At 35.4% G+C, this 20,312-nt stretch overlaps 2 protein-coding genes across 9 annotated transcripts in view; both read left to right on the top strand.

Annotated features, from left to right (window-relative positions):
• The window catches only part of LOC311065956 (actin filament-associated protein 1-like 2), a 63,937-nt gene extending 59,373 nt beyond the window's left edge, over positions 1–4,564 (top strand). For 6 of the 8 annotated variants that reach the window (XM_084086846.1, XM_084086845.1, XM_084086847.1 and 3 more), the window contains 3 exons: positions 1,557–1,726; positions 2,961–3,071; positions 3,601–4,564. In XM_084086846.1, the coding sequence (XP_083942972.1) occupies positions 1,557–1,726; positions 2,961–3,071; positions 3,601–3,627 (308 nt within the window). In that variant the 3' untranslated portion in view covers positions 3,628–4,564. The other 2 variants (XM_084086842.1, XM_084086844.1) reach the window with 2 other exon arrangements.
• Positions 4,565–5,585: 1,021 nt separating this feature from the next.
• On the top strand, positions 5,586–20,264 carry fhip2b (FHF complex subunit HOOK interacting protein 2B). The gene is made up of 17 exons (XM_084086840.1): positions 5,586–5,795; positions 7,007–7,085; positions 7,257–7,423; positions 7,504–7,608; positions 8,388–8,507; positions 8,621–8,797; positions 10,097–10,293; positions 10,399–10,516; positions 12,809–12,885; positions 12,999–13,191; positions 13,273–13,442; positions 13,519–13,659; positions 15,375–15,465; positions 15,654–15,794; positions 17,982–18,122; positions 18,267–18,367; positions 19,080–20,264. The coding sequence occupies exons 1-17, from the start codon at positions 5,745–5,747 to the stop codon at positions 19,180–19,182; spliced, it is 2,172 nt and encodes a 723-aa protein (XP_083942966.1). The 5' UTR covers positions 5,586–5,744; the 3' UTR covers positions 19,183–20,264.
• Positions 20,265–20,312: the final 48 nt, after the last annotated feature.

Genomic DNA, 20,312 nt, shown 5'->3' with positions numbered 1-20,312 from the left:
CCGTCTGGGAGGCATCTTGAGGAATATGTCATACTCGCCGGAACACGGGAGCGACAATCCTTTTTAGGCTCCGACCCTGAGTGTGAGCGTACATCTACAGCAAGCTGGCTTGTAGCGTATAAGGAAAAGATTCTGAGGCAATGGCACTCAGCACCGCCCTATAGTGCGGGGGAGCCCCCCTCTATTTTGCGCGCTTGAACACCATTGGCGGCCGAATTCTCGATTTCATAAGGCATTATTTTAAGGCATGACAAAACATTTTTTCAAGGAAAACACTTTTAAATATGTAATTTTGGTGATCAAAGGTGAGTTTTAAAGGTGCAGTAGGACATCTGGGAAAACGCTAACTTTAGCCTGATAGCACTAAAAGCGTACGTCCCACCCTCCCTGCAAATCGCCGTCCAAAGCCATGCCTCTTGAAAGCATTAACATGCACAGCCCAGAAGACAGGAGACAATGTTACTGCAATAAATCATGTATCATTCACCGGTGAGAAAACTTTATAGTTCAGTTAGTAACAGTACTACAATACCAAACATAAACAAATTCTTAAAAACGGAATTAGATGCAGCAAGTTTTCGGTTTGTTTAGCTTGCAAAACTTGTCCGTGTGTAATAATATTTCTTGTATGCCAGGGGTTCTACGATGAGAGTCTGGTTGTTGTTGCTGCTTGCCTGCCATACCCGCTCTGTCTGCACAGCGAACGCGCTGATGACTAATTATGTCTGCTTGAACAGCCTGCGCAGTGGTATGCAAATACACATTGACCGACAGGGAACACATGCTATAGGACTGTTCGGACCGAATGCAACGATTGAACGAACATTCAATGGTCCTACACCTTCCACAGACGACATATATTTATAAAAATACTTTTAGACTGCTTAACATAGTGATTGCTATCAGGATATGAGGAGACTTTCAACCAGCATAACAAAAAATGTTTCTGCAAAGAATCACCTACGGCACCTTTAAGGGATACATTTTACAGTCCGGGACTCCTAATTTATTATACAAAAAATTACATTCATAATCATTACATACACTACCATTTAAAAGTTTGGGGTCAGTGATATTTTTTCTTTTAAATAATTAACACTTTTATTCAGCAAGAATGCATTAAATTGATAAAAATTGACTGTAAAGACATTTAAAATGTTACAAAATATTTCTATTTCAAGTAAATACTGTTATTTTGAACGTTCTATTTATCATTTAGAAAAATGTATCAAGGCTTCCACAAATATAGTAATCAGCACAACTGTTTTTAATATGTTTCTACAAGAAATGTTTCTTGAGCAGCAAATCAGCTGAAGGATCATGTGACACTGAAGACTGGAGTAATGGATGTTGGAAATGTAGCTTTATCATCACAGAAATAAATGACATTTTAAAATATATTAAAATAGAAAATAATTTTAAATTGTAATAATGTTTCACAGTATTTCTGTTTTTACTGCATTTTGTAATCAAATAATTGCAGGGTTGATGAGCATAAGAGACTTGTACAAAAAAACAATACAAAAGCTTAGCAATCCCCTGTGTGTTTGTTTTAGGTACAAAAGTGTTTGAGATTGAGAGGGGTGTGCAGAAGCTGGACCTGACAGGAAAGAGTCGTGTGCAGTTACGAACAGGGTCAGAGATCAATCTCGTGAGCTTGGGGACGAAGCCAGCTAAACGGAATTCCTTCAGGCGGTCCCTTGCTTTCTGCACTGAACGAGCACAGGTAACAACTGTCCCTTACAATAAAAGCACTGTAGCAGTACCATGGTACAGTGATGATATCAGATTATAATAACATGGAACTTTGATATTATATCACGGTACTGGATGATTACCATATTCATGCATCATGGTATTTGATACTCCAAGACATTTTAAGGAAATCCATGGTGTTACCATGGTGTTACAAGAATTACAGTAAAAAACTGTACCACAGAAAACCAAGTTTTGTTTTTTTGTTTGTTTGTTTTTTTGTTTTGTTTTTTAAATATACCATGAGATACTGTTATAGTTATTATTGTTATCATTATTATTATTTTGAATTATTTTTTATTTCTAAATTTTCCATTTTGATTTTACTTAAAATGTAATTTTGTTTTGTTTTTGTCATTTTTGACATTTTTGACATTTCTATGTAGATTTTATTCATTTTTATTTTGGTTTTACTTTTAGTTTATTTTTGTACATCAAGTTAAACTAGATGAAAATGAGAAATATTTCCATTAACGTTTATTTTATTTCAAGTAACAAAAAAAGGTTTTTGTTTTAGTTAACTAAATCCTTGTATGATGTCATTGGCATCTGACGACATCACTGTATCGAGGATGCTGCCACAGTACCCTTTTGCACCATAGTAATGTCAGGAAAAACACAGTAATCTTAGTAAATGCCCAGAAAACATGATAATACCATAGTATTATTTGTAAGGTCTGATAGGAGCCTTTTAAAGTGGCATTGGGTCTGGCTAGATGACTGAACTGCTGAAGTTGAAGTGCTACACTGCCACCTGTTCTTTGGATTGTGTAACTGCAACACTTTGCAAGAAATTAATTTTGAATTTGCAAGATCAAATACATGAGACAAAAATGACGACGGTTGATTTTGGGCCATTTTCAGGTGTTTTTATGTAATTTTTTTGTGGCTTGTCTTGTTTGGTGCTCTGTTTGTCAGTTGTCGCTGCTGTTGTGAGTTCACTAATTACAGTGGGTTGGATTGGGAGCCACTTCCTCCCAGAGGAGCAGAGAATAACGCACAGATAAGAGCTGTTTTAACCGACCATTACACCCTACTTTATCAAACAATGATGAGTGGTTCCTCAGTGGAGGATTCTGCTGACTTTTAAATGTTTTTAGAAGCAGCTGTGACTCTTGTTTGAGTCATTTAGGATATTTGACCATTTCACCCTATAAAAGGAAATGTCTTGAACACTTTCCTCTGTTTTTCTATTTCTCTCAAAGGGGGGCTTTTTGACCCCACTCTTGAGGAGAACTGCCTCAGCAAAAAGCACCCTAAAGAAAGCTCCGTCTGCCCTGTTTATCGAGCATGGCAAGGTCTTCCAGAAGAGGAAGGTACGATTCAGCATGAGCACACTGCACAGCCTCCCACATGGATTTGTTGATTGTATTGGATTTCCCGATGACTCAGTAGATGAACTGACAACTAACACCAGCTTCTCACTTGAATGACTTTTGACCTTCATTATATGGACAAAAACATTCAGCTAAATATCTTTTGTGTTCCACAGAAGAGTCATACATTACACGATTATATGTGTATGTATATATATATATATATATATATATATATATATATATATATATATATATATATGTATATATATATATATATATATATATATGTGTGTGTGTGTGTGTGTGTGTGTGTGTGTGTGTATGTACTATATTATATGTTTACAAACTTTTGTTAGATGAGATTTATCGCGATTCATCCATTTGACAGCACACACAAAAAAAACTAAGAACACTGACAAAACAACAACACAACAAAATTACTAAAAATGTAACTAAAATTAATATTACTGAAAATAAAAAACAAAAGCTAATTCAAGCTATGACCTCTTTTTGTTTGTGTTTGTAGGAGTGGGAAACCAAAGCTTCAGGTTGACATCAAGAGAAGACTCTCCAACATTCCCCTCATATTGTCAGTATATTATTGCACTGAAAATAATATTCTTTCCAAGCATGTGGATCATGCAGTGGTTTGGATTTTTAAAGTTCTTTGTTATTTTTTGGGGGTCCTTGGTACTGTTAGGAAAATAACCAAAATCAAACAAACTCTTTAGCGCCAGATTCTGTTCATATATAAACTTCCATCTCCACACTCAGAGGGCTACATCATAGGGAGCAACTACAAAATATTTTTACATTTCTAATAAATGTTTGTTGAGATGATGCTGATGTACTTTTCTTTAGACATGTAAGATAACTTTGACACCAACATTTCAGGTAGTTATTGAAAACTATGTGTATAGAATGGCACATTTAAATAAAGTGGAATTTTACGTTTATCATCATAGCACAATATTTACCCTTATGTAAATCACCTTGCACTTGAACTCAACCTAAACTGTGTTTGCGGTTTTCAGGAAGGCATTGTCGTGGTCAAAATCAGGAATCGTCAGTGTGAAGATCAAACACAATATGATTATAGCTAAATGATTATTGATTATTGAAGAGTAATTACCTCTTTATTTTTTATTTTTTACAAGACTCACAAATCTGTGGTAATTTATCGACATTTGTACAGTTTATATCAGTGCACATGCAGTGTATTATGTGTTGAGCTTTTTTAATAATGTACCATAACCACGTTTTTTATCCATGTTTTTATGAAGCATTGATTTGTCATTACAGCTGAAGAGATTTTGCTGGTATTGATCCCACTTTAGGGAAGGTTTTTCTGTATAGTTTGGTAACTTGTTTATGATAGAATGGCCTAATGTTGTACAAATGATAACTGTGGAGAACAAAAACACCACTAATGAGCATAGTATTTGTACAATAAATAAAGCAATGCTGGATAAAGCATAATTTCTTCACTTGTCCTTGTCTATGAATCTTCTTTTTTGTCTGCTTGTTTTCTCGAGATACAGTAGAGTAAATTTGATGTAAAATGGTATGACATTGTATTATGTATGGTTGCCATAATGTGGCAAAAAAAAGCGACACTTGTGCGTTCTGATGATTTCATTCAAGGTTAATGTAACAGTGAGGACCTTTTTTTCTGTGAAAGAAATAATCCAAATTAAATCCAAGTTAAAAACAGGTGACCATTTAATTAAACACAAAATGTGAAATTATTTTCTAGAGATAGTCTTAACATATTAAATGCAACTAGTTAAACTTTTATTTGACACATCTTTATATCTTTTATTGTTTTTGAAATAATGGTTGCTGTATGTACTGACAAGCCTTAATGTAAACTAAAATATAATCTAATTTCTTATAATCTAATTATTCTTATTCTTATTTCTTATACTTAACAACTCGCAGCTTTAGTATGTTAGTAAACATGTCAAAATAATTGTACTTATATAATGCATGAAAAAAGATTATTAAAACTTAATTTAAAATTTATTTTAAAGAATTATAACAAAGTGCACATTTTAAAAGTGTACATAAGTGTATTGAGAAACATAGTCATGAAAGTTTACTCTTTTAAATTTCTTTCGGTAATATTATATCTGCAAGTAAAGTTTTTTTTTTTAAATAATATATTTTTACATTTGTATTTGCCTACAAGTGCACATTCAATATATGTATTATTTATTTGTGATTTTTTTCTTCTTTTTTTTAACCCTTGTGGAATTTGAATTAAGGCAGGAGTCAGGACACAGTGGCCCTCCAGGACAGTGTTTGTTGACCCCTGGATTAAGCTTTTCAAATATCAGTGGTGTTTATACAATTTTCTGCAGTGGACTTTTTGATTATATCTAATATGGAGATAAATACAACATAAATTGAAAATTAAAACTGATATTTTTTTAGTAATGACTTGTCCAACAACAACAAACAAGTCTGTTTTTTGTGAAAGTTTCAGTCACACTGTATACTGTGACAGTCATGACAGTGGGGGTCAGTGTTCGCCATTGGAGGCAGATCGTAAAGCTCAAGCTAAGCAGCCACATAAACAATGTTTACAAACTACACTAGCTCTAAATAACGATATAAAAATGACCAAAACGTAATGTAGAATTTGATAAGATCTGCTGGGATCCAGCCATGGACATGTTTAATAAAGTGACGGCTTTTCTGCAGCAGGCTTTGGAAACAGTAAGTAAACATTGACTTTTGAATATTTTTAAACTAGCCTGTTAGCTTAGCCGAGCTAATATAGAAAACAAATCTCGAGACACCTGTTACGCGATACTGTAAAACTTTATAAAAGTGTTATATACGTTATTAAATGCTGTATAAAATTTGGTAAGTTAGACTGTCAACGTGTTGTCACGCCTTTCAGTGTTTTATATTAAGTTAATATATACATTGTCTTCAGTTTAGCTTGTGTGCTACAGAAGTTGAGAACTGTACACTAATCAATAGATTGCGTTGATTTGCTGTCTTTTATTGTTTATTAAGTCCATGGATATAAGTGGATATTTATGTGAGTTTTTCTTTGATCGCCATACACTTTTGAGTTTGTCTAAAATATGTTTACGTGGAAGGTGCAGATATGCACGCGCGGGTCTGGACAAGTTTCTGACAGGAGAAAAACGTCCTCGGAACCTTAAAAAAGGTTGACAGCATGCATGCATATATATATAAGTACATATATAGCATAATTTGAAGACGTAAGCCACACTTAAAAGGCACTGACATCGGCATTATAACAAAATATCAAACCAAGTGGCATAACTTTAACAAGTCTGGGAATTTTGAAATTGTTCAAAAGTGACAGTAAAGACATTTATAATGTTACAAAATATTTATATTTCAAATAAATGCTGTTCTTTTGAACTTTCTATTTATCAAATAATCTTTTTTTTTTTTTTTTTTTTTTTTACCATCACGTTTCCACAAAAATATTTTAACAGATTTTAACATTGATAATACAAAATGTTTCCTGAGCAGCAAATGGAATGATTTCGAAGACTGGAGTAAGGATGCTGAAAATTCAACTTTGTCATCACAGGAATAAATTACATTTTAAAATGTATTAAAAAAGAAAAAAGTTATTTTAAATTGTAACTATTTCACAAAATTATTTTTATTTATTAAATGAATTCAGCCTTCGTTAGAATAAGAGACTTCTTTTGGAAACATGAAAAAAAAAAATCTTGTTGTCAAACATTTGAATGCTAGTGTATGTAAAATTAAAATTATGAATTTGACCTTGTCCTCTGCTTATTACACAAGACTTTATTATGTTTTAAGGATTATGCATTTACAGGAACTCAGTGTTAAATGATCATATACAATGAATGACTAATGAAAGTGTAATCGCTGTAAAATAAATACTGTTGATCCTGTTCTGATTCTTATAGAGGGAGCCTTCGATAAACCTGCAGGACTCTTTTGTGGATCACTGGAAAGCAATAACCAACTATTACATTGAAACTTCAGGTAAAACTATAAGTGTAAATTCAAGTTAAACAGTAACTTACTCATGTATTTGAGTGTTTATAACATATAGTGTGTTAAACAGTAAATTATGCCATGCTTCAGTCTTAGATCAGAGGAAAGGTAAAGTAGTTAAATGAAAGTTTCAATTGCATGTTTGTCTCTTGTACAAAGATGAGTCTCGTCCGGTGAAGCACACAGACATCCCTTGGAGGCTCAGACAGATGCTGGACATCCTGGTGTATGAGGAGAAACAGCAAGGAGAGGAAACGGGTCCCTGCATGGAGTACCTGCTCCAGCACAAAATACTAGAGACACTTTGCACGCTGGGAAAAGCACAGGTATGAGGACACAGACTCAAGACACAGATTAAAAATATTTAAAGCTGCAAATAAACTGAAATATTGCTTTATTTGTACAGTATCCTCCTGGCATGAGTCAACAAGTGATGCTGTTTTTCTCTAAAGTCCTGAGCCAGATCACGAAACCTGTGCTGCATTTAATCAATGTCTATCGGCCCGTACAGGTAAGACATGGTCAGTAGGGAACTGTTATTGTATTGAAAAGAACCACGTGAAGTTTTATAAAACATTGTCCTATACATTTTTTTTATATAAATATGGGTTTGGGTCAATGAGGTACAAAAAAATATATAAAAAAATACAAACTGTTTTTAAATGTTTTCAAAAGAAGTTTCGAAATGCTTACCAAGCATAAGAAAAAAACTATTGTGAAAAAAGTTCATATCATAATAAATAATATTATTATTGAAAAAGATCGTTCTAATATGCTGATTGGATGATTAAGAAATATTTCGTATTATCAATATTGAAAAAAATATTTTTACAAAGAAATTATTGCTGTCAAAAGAACAGCATTTATTTGAAGTAGAAATCTGTCGTAACATTATAAATGACTGACTCCAAACTTTTGAACAGTAGCGGAAGTAAATAATGACAGAATCTTTTAGGTGGAAGATTCCTTTAGCTTTTATATCATTAAGTGGACATTAAAACAATCAAGAAATGAAAAATGATTAGAATTTATTTATTTTTGTTTATTTAAAAAAATATTTTAATTTGATTTTATTCACTGTTCAATTTTGTACACATTTAAGCACCATGATTTTTTTTCATTAAAGCCAGTGTGTTGATTTTTAACATTTGGAGAGCAATACATTCACCACATTTTGGAAATTATTATGAAATGAAGCAACCAATATTTCAATGGAAATTAGGTTGCATTACACTCTCTGATGTGGAAAATAATGTCTAATTAATTCCCTCTTGTCACTCTCTGTTATAGAAACTGATCCATCTGTGTGGACTCCCTGATTCTCAGACGGAAAAAGAGGAGTCTCAGTTTCTCCTTGCTGTTTGCACTCGAGTCAAAAAAGACCCTTATGTCCTCAACTATATCCTTGAGGTACTTTCTTCATTATGTCTTCTGACACTATTGTGTTGACTTGTTCAGATTGAATCTGATTTAGATTGTGAATCTTAAAAGTGATAACAAACACCCACATTTCTATCACAAAGATTACCAAAGACTCTCAGAAGAGGTCCAGTTCTCCTTCTGATGAGGCTGTGGAGAAGGGCTCCAGTCCTGAGAGGGCTCCCTCTCCACCGTCTCCTTCTACCAGTTCTGCCTCCTCCAGCTCACCTCAGGAAGCCACAGGCATTATCCCTGTACTCATTCACCTGGGGAAAAGTGAGGTGATTCATAATGAAAAAAACACAAGACGGATTGGATGTGTAACTAAACAGAATGCATGACTGGGGAGAAGGTTACCCCAAGGCTGATTCACACCAAGTTTTAAAGTTAATTTAAAAAAGGCACAATGCATTACAATTACATCCTTATGGTGTAGCTGAATACATTTACTGAAAAATAAGTAAATATTTACATTTCTAGGAGAAGTGTTTTTAACACTTAATAATGCAAGTTTTTCATAAAACTACTCTAGAAGAACTAAAAGTTTAGTTTAAAAAGCTTTTAGTTTAAAAATAGGATGAAATAATTTCACAATTGTAATATTAATTTGGTAACGATTGCAAGTCAAGTCAAGTCACCTTCGTTTATATAGCGCTTTTAACAATATGGATTGTTTCAAAGCAGCTTTACAGTGATAATAGGAAATAACCGTAACAGATTGTTTAGGCTTTACAGCAGCTCTAGAATAAAGTTATTGTCCAGCTAAAGTTAGTTTTGATTGATTGATTCACTTCCGTTGCGAAGATCATTAGTTATTAACTTAGGAGCCACTACGACACCGTTCTAACAGGAAAACCCTTAACGCGCTCTGGCCGCCCATTCGCACAATACAGTGCCTGGTGGCTCGAGAACGCACTCCTTGAAATAGCAGTAAACTTATTTAATTAAACTCATATTATTATTATCATATTAACTTTGACAGGCCTAAAATATACTTTGTTAAATCTTATGTGGACCCCCCCCCATTGCATTGTGGTCCCTTGGTTTATTCAAAAACAAAACAAAAAAACTTGCTAAGCATAAACTATGTTCTAAATTGCTTTTTTTTCTTTCTTTTTTTACAGTTTAAAGCATAATTTTTAACATTTGGACTGCATATATATAGTAGAGTCACTAAATTTTGAGATAAAATTAAGCATTCAACATGATGAAAAATTTGGTCGCAATACACTCAATAGACCCTCAAAAATAATAATATAGACCCTCAATAACAATAATAATTTACGCCGTCTTGTCACACTGTTTTAAAAGCTGATCCTTGCTGCCCCTTGGTTTGGGGGAAAAAAACAATAGAAAATAACCAGTACAATTGTTTCCAACATATTTGTAAAAATACAGTTTATGGTTCATTGATATGTTGTGCATTAAAGCCAATGAATTTAACTTTTTTTTGTGTAAAATCTAATTTGTAAACTTTTGTGCCATTTATTAGATCAAACTTGGTGTGAACGGGCCATAAAGCTCAGTCAACTTTACATTCAGAATCATTGTTTTTAAGACTCCCTTTCCCTCTCTCTTAGAAAAGTCATGTTGTGCTCAGATCCATGGAGAGTTTGCTGCTGCTGGTCAGTTTACCACAGGAAGACACTGGACATCTTCTGGCTGAGAGAACTCCACTGTGTCACCTACTCGCTCAGAGACTGACTGAACTTTACTGCCTCATACCCTCATCACTCGACCCTGCAGACATCCACAGCTACTCCAGTGCACAGTGGAGGTGTGTGTCTGTTATGAAGTGCTGAATTGTTTACTCTTCATTTGTGGATATGTGTCTTATCTTCTTATTCTAAACATTTATTGAAGATCTGTTGTTGGTTTGCAGGACTCAGTTCACACAGGACAGTACAGTGGAGGGCCCGTCGTTTCCTGGCAGTGAGAACGTCCACAGGTTCTTCTGCTTTTTGGACTACTGCAATGAGCTCATCAAAGAAGCACCAAGGGTTTGACAAAATCATTAATTTTGTGTTGACCTTGTGTGTATTTTATCTGTACAACTGCATTAGTATGAAATATGTCCTGAATAAAATCATTAGCAATGTTTCCATCCACCTATTTGTATGCGCATTTCGGGATATTGCATCAAAAATGATGGATGGAAATGGCAAGATACGCATAAATAAATAAAAAATGCTCAAAAAAAGTATGCACTCAATTAATAAATTTTGTACATTTTAATCCGATAAGAAAACATAAACACATTTGATGCGCATCAAAAAAGTAATGTGACCGACTGTGCGATGGGTTGACATAACCTGACTAACCAGTGGACTGATCTCATTGCACAGCATCTGAAATGTTGTTTTGGTCATTCTTACATGCCTTAGTCAAAGTCTGTCATCAACTCTGAAAGCAAGATAACATGACCGTGTTTATTGCGTTATACGGTTATTATTTATATATGAAAAAAGTCTAGGGATGGGCATTTTTGTCAATTTTTCATTTCGATTACTGATAGGTCTCAAAAACGAGTACTTGGGGGTGGCCGGGTGGGGCGTGTCCATCATGGTGATCATGAAAATATTTTAATTTAAAAACTGTTACTAAAATTACGACATGAAAATTTCTATCAAAATATTATATACATTACAGTTACATTTATTTTGTAATTATATTACATAACACCATTGCATGTAACTAGTTACTCCCCAACACTGCCTATAAATATGTTCTTGTTGATCATTTCAAATATCTAGACTTTTAACTATTAGCATTAAGTCTGGTCCACATAACAGGTCACTCAGGTCAAGAACAAGTTTTGCTTCTTCTTTTTTTTGTGATGTTTTAAAAGGTCATGGAAACCTAAAACACATTTTTTGAGATGTTTACAGACATGTACAGGTTGCACATCACTGAAAACAACAATAGCACTCGTTCAATTATTATTAAGTGGAAAGTGTTTTTGTTTTATTTTATTTTTTTTAGGTATTTCATTATTCCGGTTTAAAAAGCAAAGTTGAACCTACGTCGTGAGAAGTGAGAGGTATATGTATTAATTCAGAGTGGTAATTGGCTGCCGTTGCTGGACAGTACGAATGTACGTCAGCAGTTTCTGAGCATTTCTCTGCATTATTCATTTGAACCCAATCACTGCGCTGTATTATAGATGACATCGCTATTCAGCAGAGAATTAAAATGTCACGAAAGACCAGTTCGGCAATGTTCGTTCTCCTCTGCCTGTTCAGCTTTGCATTTGGACACATGTGCCATAAGTGTATGTTTCCTCAGCACAGTAAGTGTTGTTTGTATTTTCCCCACGATGCAGGTTTTCATGACACTCTAAAAGGACAACTCCGGTGAAAAATGAACCTAGGGGTAATTAACACATGGTTACTGAGTCGATCGTTCCCTGGGATGCGTTTTCATGAAAATCGAATGTAAAGAGTTTTATCTCTAAAAAACAGATTAGCTTATAACGCTAGTATATGGGGCACAGAGTAAGTAAAAGTAAATCGCTTATTAATACCACTAACAATGCTCAAAATAGCCTCACACTAACACGGTAGCATAATGAGGGTCCTTACATGCAAACCGAAGCATTGAGAACTTTGTAAGTGTACAGACAGTTTAATAAGAAGATACTTTATAAAGACAGTACATTACGCGTTTACAGACAGGATCCATCTTGGAAAACAGTCTCGACTAGTCGAGCCACGAACGCCGTGCTACGTTAGATTTCACAAACGTAATTCCTTTTCGACCAGCTCACTTAGCACGCCGTTCGTGGCTCGACTAGTCGAGACTGTTTTCCAAGATGGATCCTGTCTGTAAACGTGTAATGTACTGTCTTTATAAAGTATCTTCTTATTAAACTGTCTGTACACTTACAAAGTTCTCAATGCTTCGGTTTGCATGTAAGGACCCTCATTATGCTACCGTGTTAGTGTGAGGCTATTTTGAGCCTTGTTAGTGGTATTAACTAGCGATTTACTTTTACTTACTCTGTGCCCCATATACTAGCGTTATGAGCTAATCTGTTTTTAAAGATAAAACTCTTTACATTCGATTTTCATGAAAACGCATCCCAGGGAACGATCGACTCGGTAACCATGTGTTAATTACCCCTAGGTTCATTTTTCACCAGAGTTGTCCTTTAAGGCTATTTTTAAGTTTTTTTTTTTGTTTGTTTTTTACATTTCTATAAATGGTTTAATAGTATATTTTTTATGGTATAGAAATGGTCTCATGTTGATTATAAACGTATTGCACATAATTATATAAGTTTTTACCTTTAGGTACTTGGTGTTGAACTGGCGAGAGCAATTCACCTTCAGTGGCTTAAAGGAGTCATCCAGCCTCATCTGCTTCAGATGTGAGTAGAAAACACAAAACCTCCTAAAAGGTTGCTGTCTGCTGTCATGAGAATTGTGAGTTTGCAGGATGATAGGAATAGTGGTGCTGATTTTTTAAACTCTGGGTGTCCAGGTCCGAGGTTGGGATCCTGGTACACACCGCTCTGCTGTCCTGTTCTGTACGTCACATACGTTCCCCTGCACTGCTGGAGGAATTGGTTCAGTTTCTGTTGGGCAATGACACACATTGTGAACAGCAGCAGGACACACATACACACATTCTACGTTACCGCCTTATTGAACACTGCAACCACATCTCAGACGAGGTAACTAGATTAAAGGATTCATACATCTTCACTCTTGAGAGCATCACTTTAAGTGTTACAACGTGTCTTTTGCCCTGTTAGATCAGCATTACAACATTGCGTCTCTTCGAGGAGCTTATACAGAAGCCCAGCAGGAGCATCTTGACCAATCTGGTGCTGCGTAATCTTGAGAAGCGCAGCTACAGGCTGTCCGGATCAGGGGCTGCGGACGAGAGACATGCAGTCGAGAGTGATGTTCTGGAAGAGTCTGAGTGAGCAGAGAGACTGAACACAGATTCTCTTACTTCTCATAGTGGCTCATCATTTATTACTCACTCTCTTTCTCAGGGAGCTGGAAGAGGATCCATTTTTCACAGACATGTATGAAGACAGTGGGTTCAGTGGCCAGGAGCCTCTTCTGTCTCTGCCCAGTGCTAGAGAAAGACGTAATCCCAGTGCGCACACACAAGTTGCTGACCTCGTCAACAGGTACCATTAGAAGACAGTGAAGTTTTTGCTTTGTAATATAAAAACAGAGCATGTGAGTGGAGCGGTAATGTTTCCTCCGGAGTGGAGAGCGCCTTTCTGAAGATTCTGCTCCGCTCGCTCAGTCCGTTCACGGCCGCTCGCTCAACCCAGAATGCCCTTTGTGATATGCTGTTTTGAGAATCTGTGAAATAAGCAATGGATCTAATATTATGGAGTTCAAATATTGTTTTAAAGGGGATAGTTCACCCAAAAATGAAAATTCTGTCATCATTTACTCACCCAAAGTTGTTCCAAACCTGTAATCATTTCTTTGTTCTGCTGAACACAAAGCAAGATATTTTCAAGGATGTTTGTAACCAAACAGTTGTGGGGCACCATTGACTTCCATAGTATGGAAAAAAAATACTATGGAAGTCAGTGGGGCCCATCAACTATTCTTCAAAATATCTTCCTTTGTGTTCAGCAGAACAAAGAAATGATTACAGGTTTGCTGCTGAGAGCGCCATTTAGATGAATATGTAAATATTCCCTGTTATTTTGTCAATAACAAAATAAACATACAAGAAAAATAAACAGCAGTAAAGAAAGCATCTGATCATAGCCATGTGGATATGTTTGCAATTCGGCACTATCAAGTCATGTCACGTTTATTTATACCACCTTATATAATATTGCTTTAAAGCCACAAATAGGCGTATTATAACTGTCTCTACTGTAATTGAGACATTAAAGAAATTCATTACAAACAGAAAGACGTGTAGTACAGAGAAAATTCATGTTGCAGCGGGATTTGAGCAAACGTCATTTTACCAGTGAGCAATCGCTTGGGCCGTGAGCGGATCGCACTGACATAGAGCGGAATTATGAACTGAGCATTACACCTCTCTGCTTCGCTCACATGCTCTGTATAAAAACAGAATTTTTGAAGGACAAAAGCTATAGGAGCATCATAACCATACTGCCCTTACAGTACTGTGAAAAAAAGAGTTTGTCCCCAGTCTGGTTTTCTGTATTGTAACATAAGTTAAGCAGATCTTCAAACAAAACCTATAAAGGCACAAAAAAATGCATTTTATTATTATTTTTAGTTTAATTGTAAATAACAATAATAAATGCATTAGTAAAATGACAATATAAAAATCACTTGGAAACATGTTTTCATAATATCATGCTTAATATTTTTCTCACACAGCTGGATCTGTATACATCAAAATATCGAGCTGTCTTTATTTAGGAAGGGGATCATCATATTTGGTGTTACTTGAGATAAAAATAGTTTCATAACCCTTTAGTGTGTAGGATATACAGTATATACACACACAAACACACTACTGTTCAAAAGTTTGGGGTCAGTAAGATTTTTTTTTTTAAAGATTTTTATTAGGCAATGACATGTTTATAATGTTACAAAATATTTTTAAATATTTCAAATAAATTCTGTTCTTCCTATTAAAATATAAAAATATAAAATCTATATCCAGTAAACCTAAAATATATTAAAATAGAAAATGGTCATTTTAAATTAATAATATTTTACTATATTACTGTATTTTTTTATATTTACTGTATTTTTGATTAAAAATATTGTTTTTTAGACACTGGCAATAATCTCAGAGGGGTCAAATATTATACAATTAATTGGACTGGTTGATATATTGGATGTCTATACATGTGATTGATTGTTTGAATTTCTAACTTGTTTTTAATTTTCTTAGCTTCTTGTGTTTAGTGCCCCAAGAGGCAAAAACATCCCATCTAGTTCAGGGAGCAGGATATGACACATACGTTCATGATGCGCATAAACTGGTGAGTTGGCACACTGAAAACAAAATTAAAGTTCAACCAAATTTTGTGTTACAAGTTTTGCCATGTTACTCAGTCAAGTTGAACGTAAAGTAACTATCAACTGTGTTTTTTGTTGGTTTTCAGATACTCTCACACTGAAACTGTCCTTCTCTCTTGCTCTCTCTTTCTCTCTCTATCTCTCTCTATAGTTAAATGAATGTACTGCTCTTTCACATGACTGGAACTGGCCAGATTCTGCAAAAACCACTGAAAACAACCCAGCCACAGAATTCTATGAAGGGCACTTCCTACAAACCCTGTTCGACAGGATTGCACGCATACTAGAGCAGGTAGAGTAGTATTCTCAGCAAGATCCCTCACTCTCAACTTCAATATACACTGTGTTCCAAATTATTATGCAAGTGACATATCAGTAGGATTTCAGTACAATAAACATTCAGATTTTAGTTTTTCAAAGAAAGTGTTTGTTTGTTTGTTTGTTTTATTTCTCCATATCTTTTTAGATAACTGGTATCTGTCTCAGGCAGGTTTGTTAAATAGTTTGCCAGCCAGGTCTACTCGGGTAAATGCAAACCCTACTTTAAGAAGTTGTTTCACATTGTTAAGCAAGTCACAGTTCTCATGCATTATGGGGAGGAAGAAAGATCTTTCTGAAGATGAAAAGCATGAAATGGTGCAATGTTATGCAGAAGGCATGAAAACAACTAATATTGTGTGAAAACTAAATGGATATGATCAAACTATCATAAGATTTGTGAGTAATTTACAGCACAAGAGAACTCGATCAGATAAAGGCTTAAGGAAAGTTTCTGTCAAAAAATTTAATTGTTTAAAAGGACAGCTTTAAAAAAAAAAAAAGCCACTGTTGAGCAGCAAACAGATATTTGAAGCTTCTGGTGTCTATGGAGTCTCAGAAACCTCCATACAGGCTGGCAGTTATGCGTAAAGTTGCATTTCAGCCACCTCTTACCAAAGCTCACAAACAGAAACATTTGGAGTGTTTCTGTTTGTAGACGGTTAAAGTAGACCTGGCAAACTATTTAAAGTCCCCCTGTAGTCCGTAATCTTATCCCTTAAAACTCATATTTGATCACCAAAATTACATATTTAAAAGTTTTTTTCCTTGACATTTTTTTTGGCATGCCTTAAAATAGCTTGAATGTAACTCTACATCCTTGCCTCATTTAGTATACGTGGTTCTATGAATATGCAAATTAGCCCTGCCTCCACTCACTCACGCCAGCTCAGTGATCCACTCGTTGACGATCAGAGGTTGACCTGATTGGTTACAAGATAGTTTGTGACGTCAGAAACACCAGCGATTTCAAACCCCATTTTTGAGACTGTCTTTGGTTCACTGCAGTTTTAAGGAAAAAATACTCATGGCAATGGTGTTGACTGATGAATTTGCACATGGTTTGTCTTAAAGCATATTAAAAACACCACATAGACAGATAAACAACATTAAAAGCTTGATTTTCACCACAGGGGGACTTGTCTGAGACATGTCCGAGATTGATACCAGTTATGTAAAAAGAAATAAACAAAACTTTCTTTGAAAAACTAAAATCTGAATGTTTATTTTACTGAAATCCTACTGATATGTCACTTGCGTAATAATCCACAGTGTACAGTGGATATAAAAAGTCTACACACCCCTGTTAAAACAGCTGTTTGTTTTTTTGTGATGTAAAAAAGTAAACAGAAAAATCATATCAGAACTTTTGCACGTTAAATGTAAAAATTACAACCATATGACACATCTTTACTTGGTAATATTTTCCCAATTCCCACTCTTTTTTGGATAAACGTTCTGTTAAATTTCTGAAAAACGATCAGTGCTTATGTTTTTGCAAAATTTAGCAGGGCTTGGATGTTTTTTTTAGTCAAAAAAGGCTTGTGTCTTTGCCAGCCTGCCCCATTCCCCAGGCTAGGGCTGGGTGGTATGACAATATATATTGTCTCAGCGATATAAATTATCTATTGTTAGAGATTATGCTGTATTGTTTATATCGTGGTGTATAAATACATCCTCGTAGTCGACAAAAAGCGGGACGTGCATGATGTTAAAGAGTTATTAAGTGCAATAACTGTGAACAATAGAACTCAATGCGTAATCGTGCTGACTGACACACACCCGAAACGCAGACAGTAGGTGATCCTGAATTCAGTTCTCTTTCGAGGCTTATTGCGTGGAAATAATTAAATACACAAACAATTATGTCAAAATGCCCATTGTTTGGAGTATCCACATAAACACAGTCGTTTGTCTCAAGTGAATGTAAACAGTTGGCCGAAAACCACGTGTCTCAGTGTATTCGGCCCATGCATTCGGTCTTCAAGTGACAGCAGCCTAATATACTGTACCTGCTGGTGTCTGTGTTATTAATGTTAATCAAATAACAAAAGACAAAGAGAAAATCACTCGCTGATCTTGAATAACTTTTGTATCTTAAATAAGAATGAATAATAAGAATGACATTTTCTGTAATTCTTCATTTGTTTCCCTCTGCCAGCCATATGAGCTAAATCTGCAGGTGACATCAGTTCTTTCCAGATTAGCTGTGTTTCCTCACCCTCACCTGCATGAGTACCTGCTGGACCCGTACATCAGCCTGAGCCCTGGAGCACGATCCCTCTTCTCCACTCTAGTCAGGGTGAGAACCATGTTAAAAGCTGCCCACATGTAATGTTGCTGTGAATGAAAGCTTGATGCCTGATGTATCAGCTACAGACTTTCAGAACAGCAGCCCTGACTGCCTCATTTATCTGTAAAACATGAGCTTTGTGTTTTCCTGTAGGTGATAGGGGAGTTAATGCAGAGGATCCAACACATCCACAATGTGACAGACAGACTGATGATGATCAGGAGACAGCTGATGGGACTGGAGGAGGAGACTGTGTAAGAGAGTCACTGCATCTGTTAAAAGGACAGTTCCACCAAAAATGAATGTTTTGTCATCGTTGACTCACCATAATGCCCCTCAAAAACTGAATGCTGATATGTTTAAGACTGGAATTCTCTGCAAGTCGCTACATGACTTTTCAAAATCTGAACAAATTTTAAACGCTATACTTACAGACTTTGTAAATGGTTACAAAAAAAAAAAAAAAACGGCATTATACATTAAATGACTGAAGATCACACACTACCAGAAGTTATTGTGAACACAATTCACCCACACAGAAACATGCACCTCCTCAACACATGACAAATGAAAAAGATATGTGTTTTAAAAATCAGCTCAAAATATTAAACATGTTTGATATCCTTCGAATGGTTGGAGTCTGAAGCTAAAAAATTTAGTTTGTGCTTGTCATACACTACAGGATTTTCTGTGATATCTGTCAACTCAAATCTGCAGACTGATTTCGGCAACTAGCGTGGGCAACTTAGACTCTATCGGGGTAGACATCTAGGCAAAAGTTGTGTAGTGTATTCCAGCCTTAAATGGAAAGACAAAAGGGGTCAGTGGTGACAATTTTTGGGTGAACTGCCCCTTTAAGAAGCATTCATAATGTGTTAGGCTGACAAAATATTTTTTATTGTTTTGTTATTGTTGTTCTTTTTAATGATAAAATATCTTTATGTATCGGTCTGTTCTCTCTGTCAGGGTGGATCACATGACTCTGTTGAGAGGTGTGATAGTTCTGGAGGAGTTCTGCAAGGAACTGGCTGCCATAGCATTTGTCAAACTACCCATAGAAGAGCAATGAATCCATGATACTTAAACCAAAGACAATACAAAGGATCATGACCCAACAGCATCTGTTGGATGGCGCCGTCATTAGGACAAAATGGATTTGCACAGAACAAAGTTAAGTGGCGATATTTGTAGATTTGCAAGTCACTTTTAATGATTGTTTTCAGGGAGCAGTCAAACCTGTCTGATGGCAGTTTAACTTTTGCCCAAGAAAAATAGAATAAAAAAATTCAGACATGTGCTACTGGATTTCACACTGTCTGACGTACAAAGTTGCTTATTCTCCACAGCTGCACGTCTTGCTGAACGATGATGACAATTCACTTTATGTGGAAGCAATAGAAGAAAAAAACTGTCCCTTGCACAATATTTAAGTTTTTACTATACACTGTATAATATAGTTTTAGGTCCACATTCACTCCTCTTTGAATTTGAGTGTTTCTGGTTGGATGTCTTGCCATCTCTCCTTACTCTCGTCATGTAGCCTGCTGCAGTGTGCTGTGATTCTGCAGCTTTAAGTTTATAATTGTTCATTGTCCAATTGAACTACATGGTTTTATCTCTATATAAAAAGCAAGATGACAGTGGGGGCAGTGCCGCTGTGGACAAGTAATGTAATCAGTGTATGGTCAACCACTGGTAACACCGACTTCCACTGCAAGCCAGTTGTTTAATGGAGGTGTAGAGACCTGGTTTACGCTCAGTTCCTTCTGTCAGTGTTTTTTCTTTCAAATATGCAATTCAAAACCTTATCTCAGATCAGAAATCTTACACTATGGATTTTAAGCTACTGCACATCCCCTCTTAATTTTTTTTTTTCTTGAAATATTAACTGGACTTTAAGTGTATCATTATGGTGTGTAAAATAATTGTATTTATCTTCTCTAAAACATGAATAATCAATGCTGTTTTATTTCTGAATGTTATATGGCTGAATCTAAGGGCGGGAAAGGTACAAAGATTTGTGTGTTTGTGATTTGCCATTGGCTGGTACTCTAGATCTTTATTTTCTATCGAGGTCTTTTGTGAAGACTGTACTCAATCCTTGCTTATTTATGTCGTCACAGCAATAAACTCCATGAATATTCATGCAGATTTCATTGTATCAAATGTCTCTATGAAACTAAATGTAGCTTGATATAC

This window comes from Abramis brama (assembly GCF_963993115.1).
Source record: "Abramis brama genome assembly, chromosome: 16".
In the NCBI taxonomy this organism is placed as follows: Eukaryota; Metazoa; Chordata; class Actinopteri; order Cypriniformes; family Leuciscidae; genus Abramis; species Abramis brama.
The sequence above is the reverse complement of the archived record's forward strand: the minus strand, read 5'-3'. Positions and strand labels throughout refer to the sequence as shown.

What these genes read in the sequence shown, in the direction of transcription:
- fhip2b (XM_084086840.1), top strand. Translation starts at nt 5,745, where the DNA reads ATGGACATGTTTAATAAAGTGACGGCTTTTCTGCAGCAGGCTTTGGAA. An exon ending in TGCAGCAGGCTTTGGAAACA is followed by an intron (nt 5,796 to 7,006) that starts GTAAGTAAACAT and finishes TGATTCTTATAG; the next exon opens with AGGGAGCCTTCGATAAACCT. An exon ending in CAGCCTCATCTGCTTCAGAT is followed by an intron (nt 12,886 to 12,998) that starts GTGAGTAGAAAA and finishes CTGGGTGTCCAG; the next exon opens with GTCCGAGGTTGGGATCCTGG.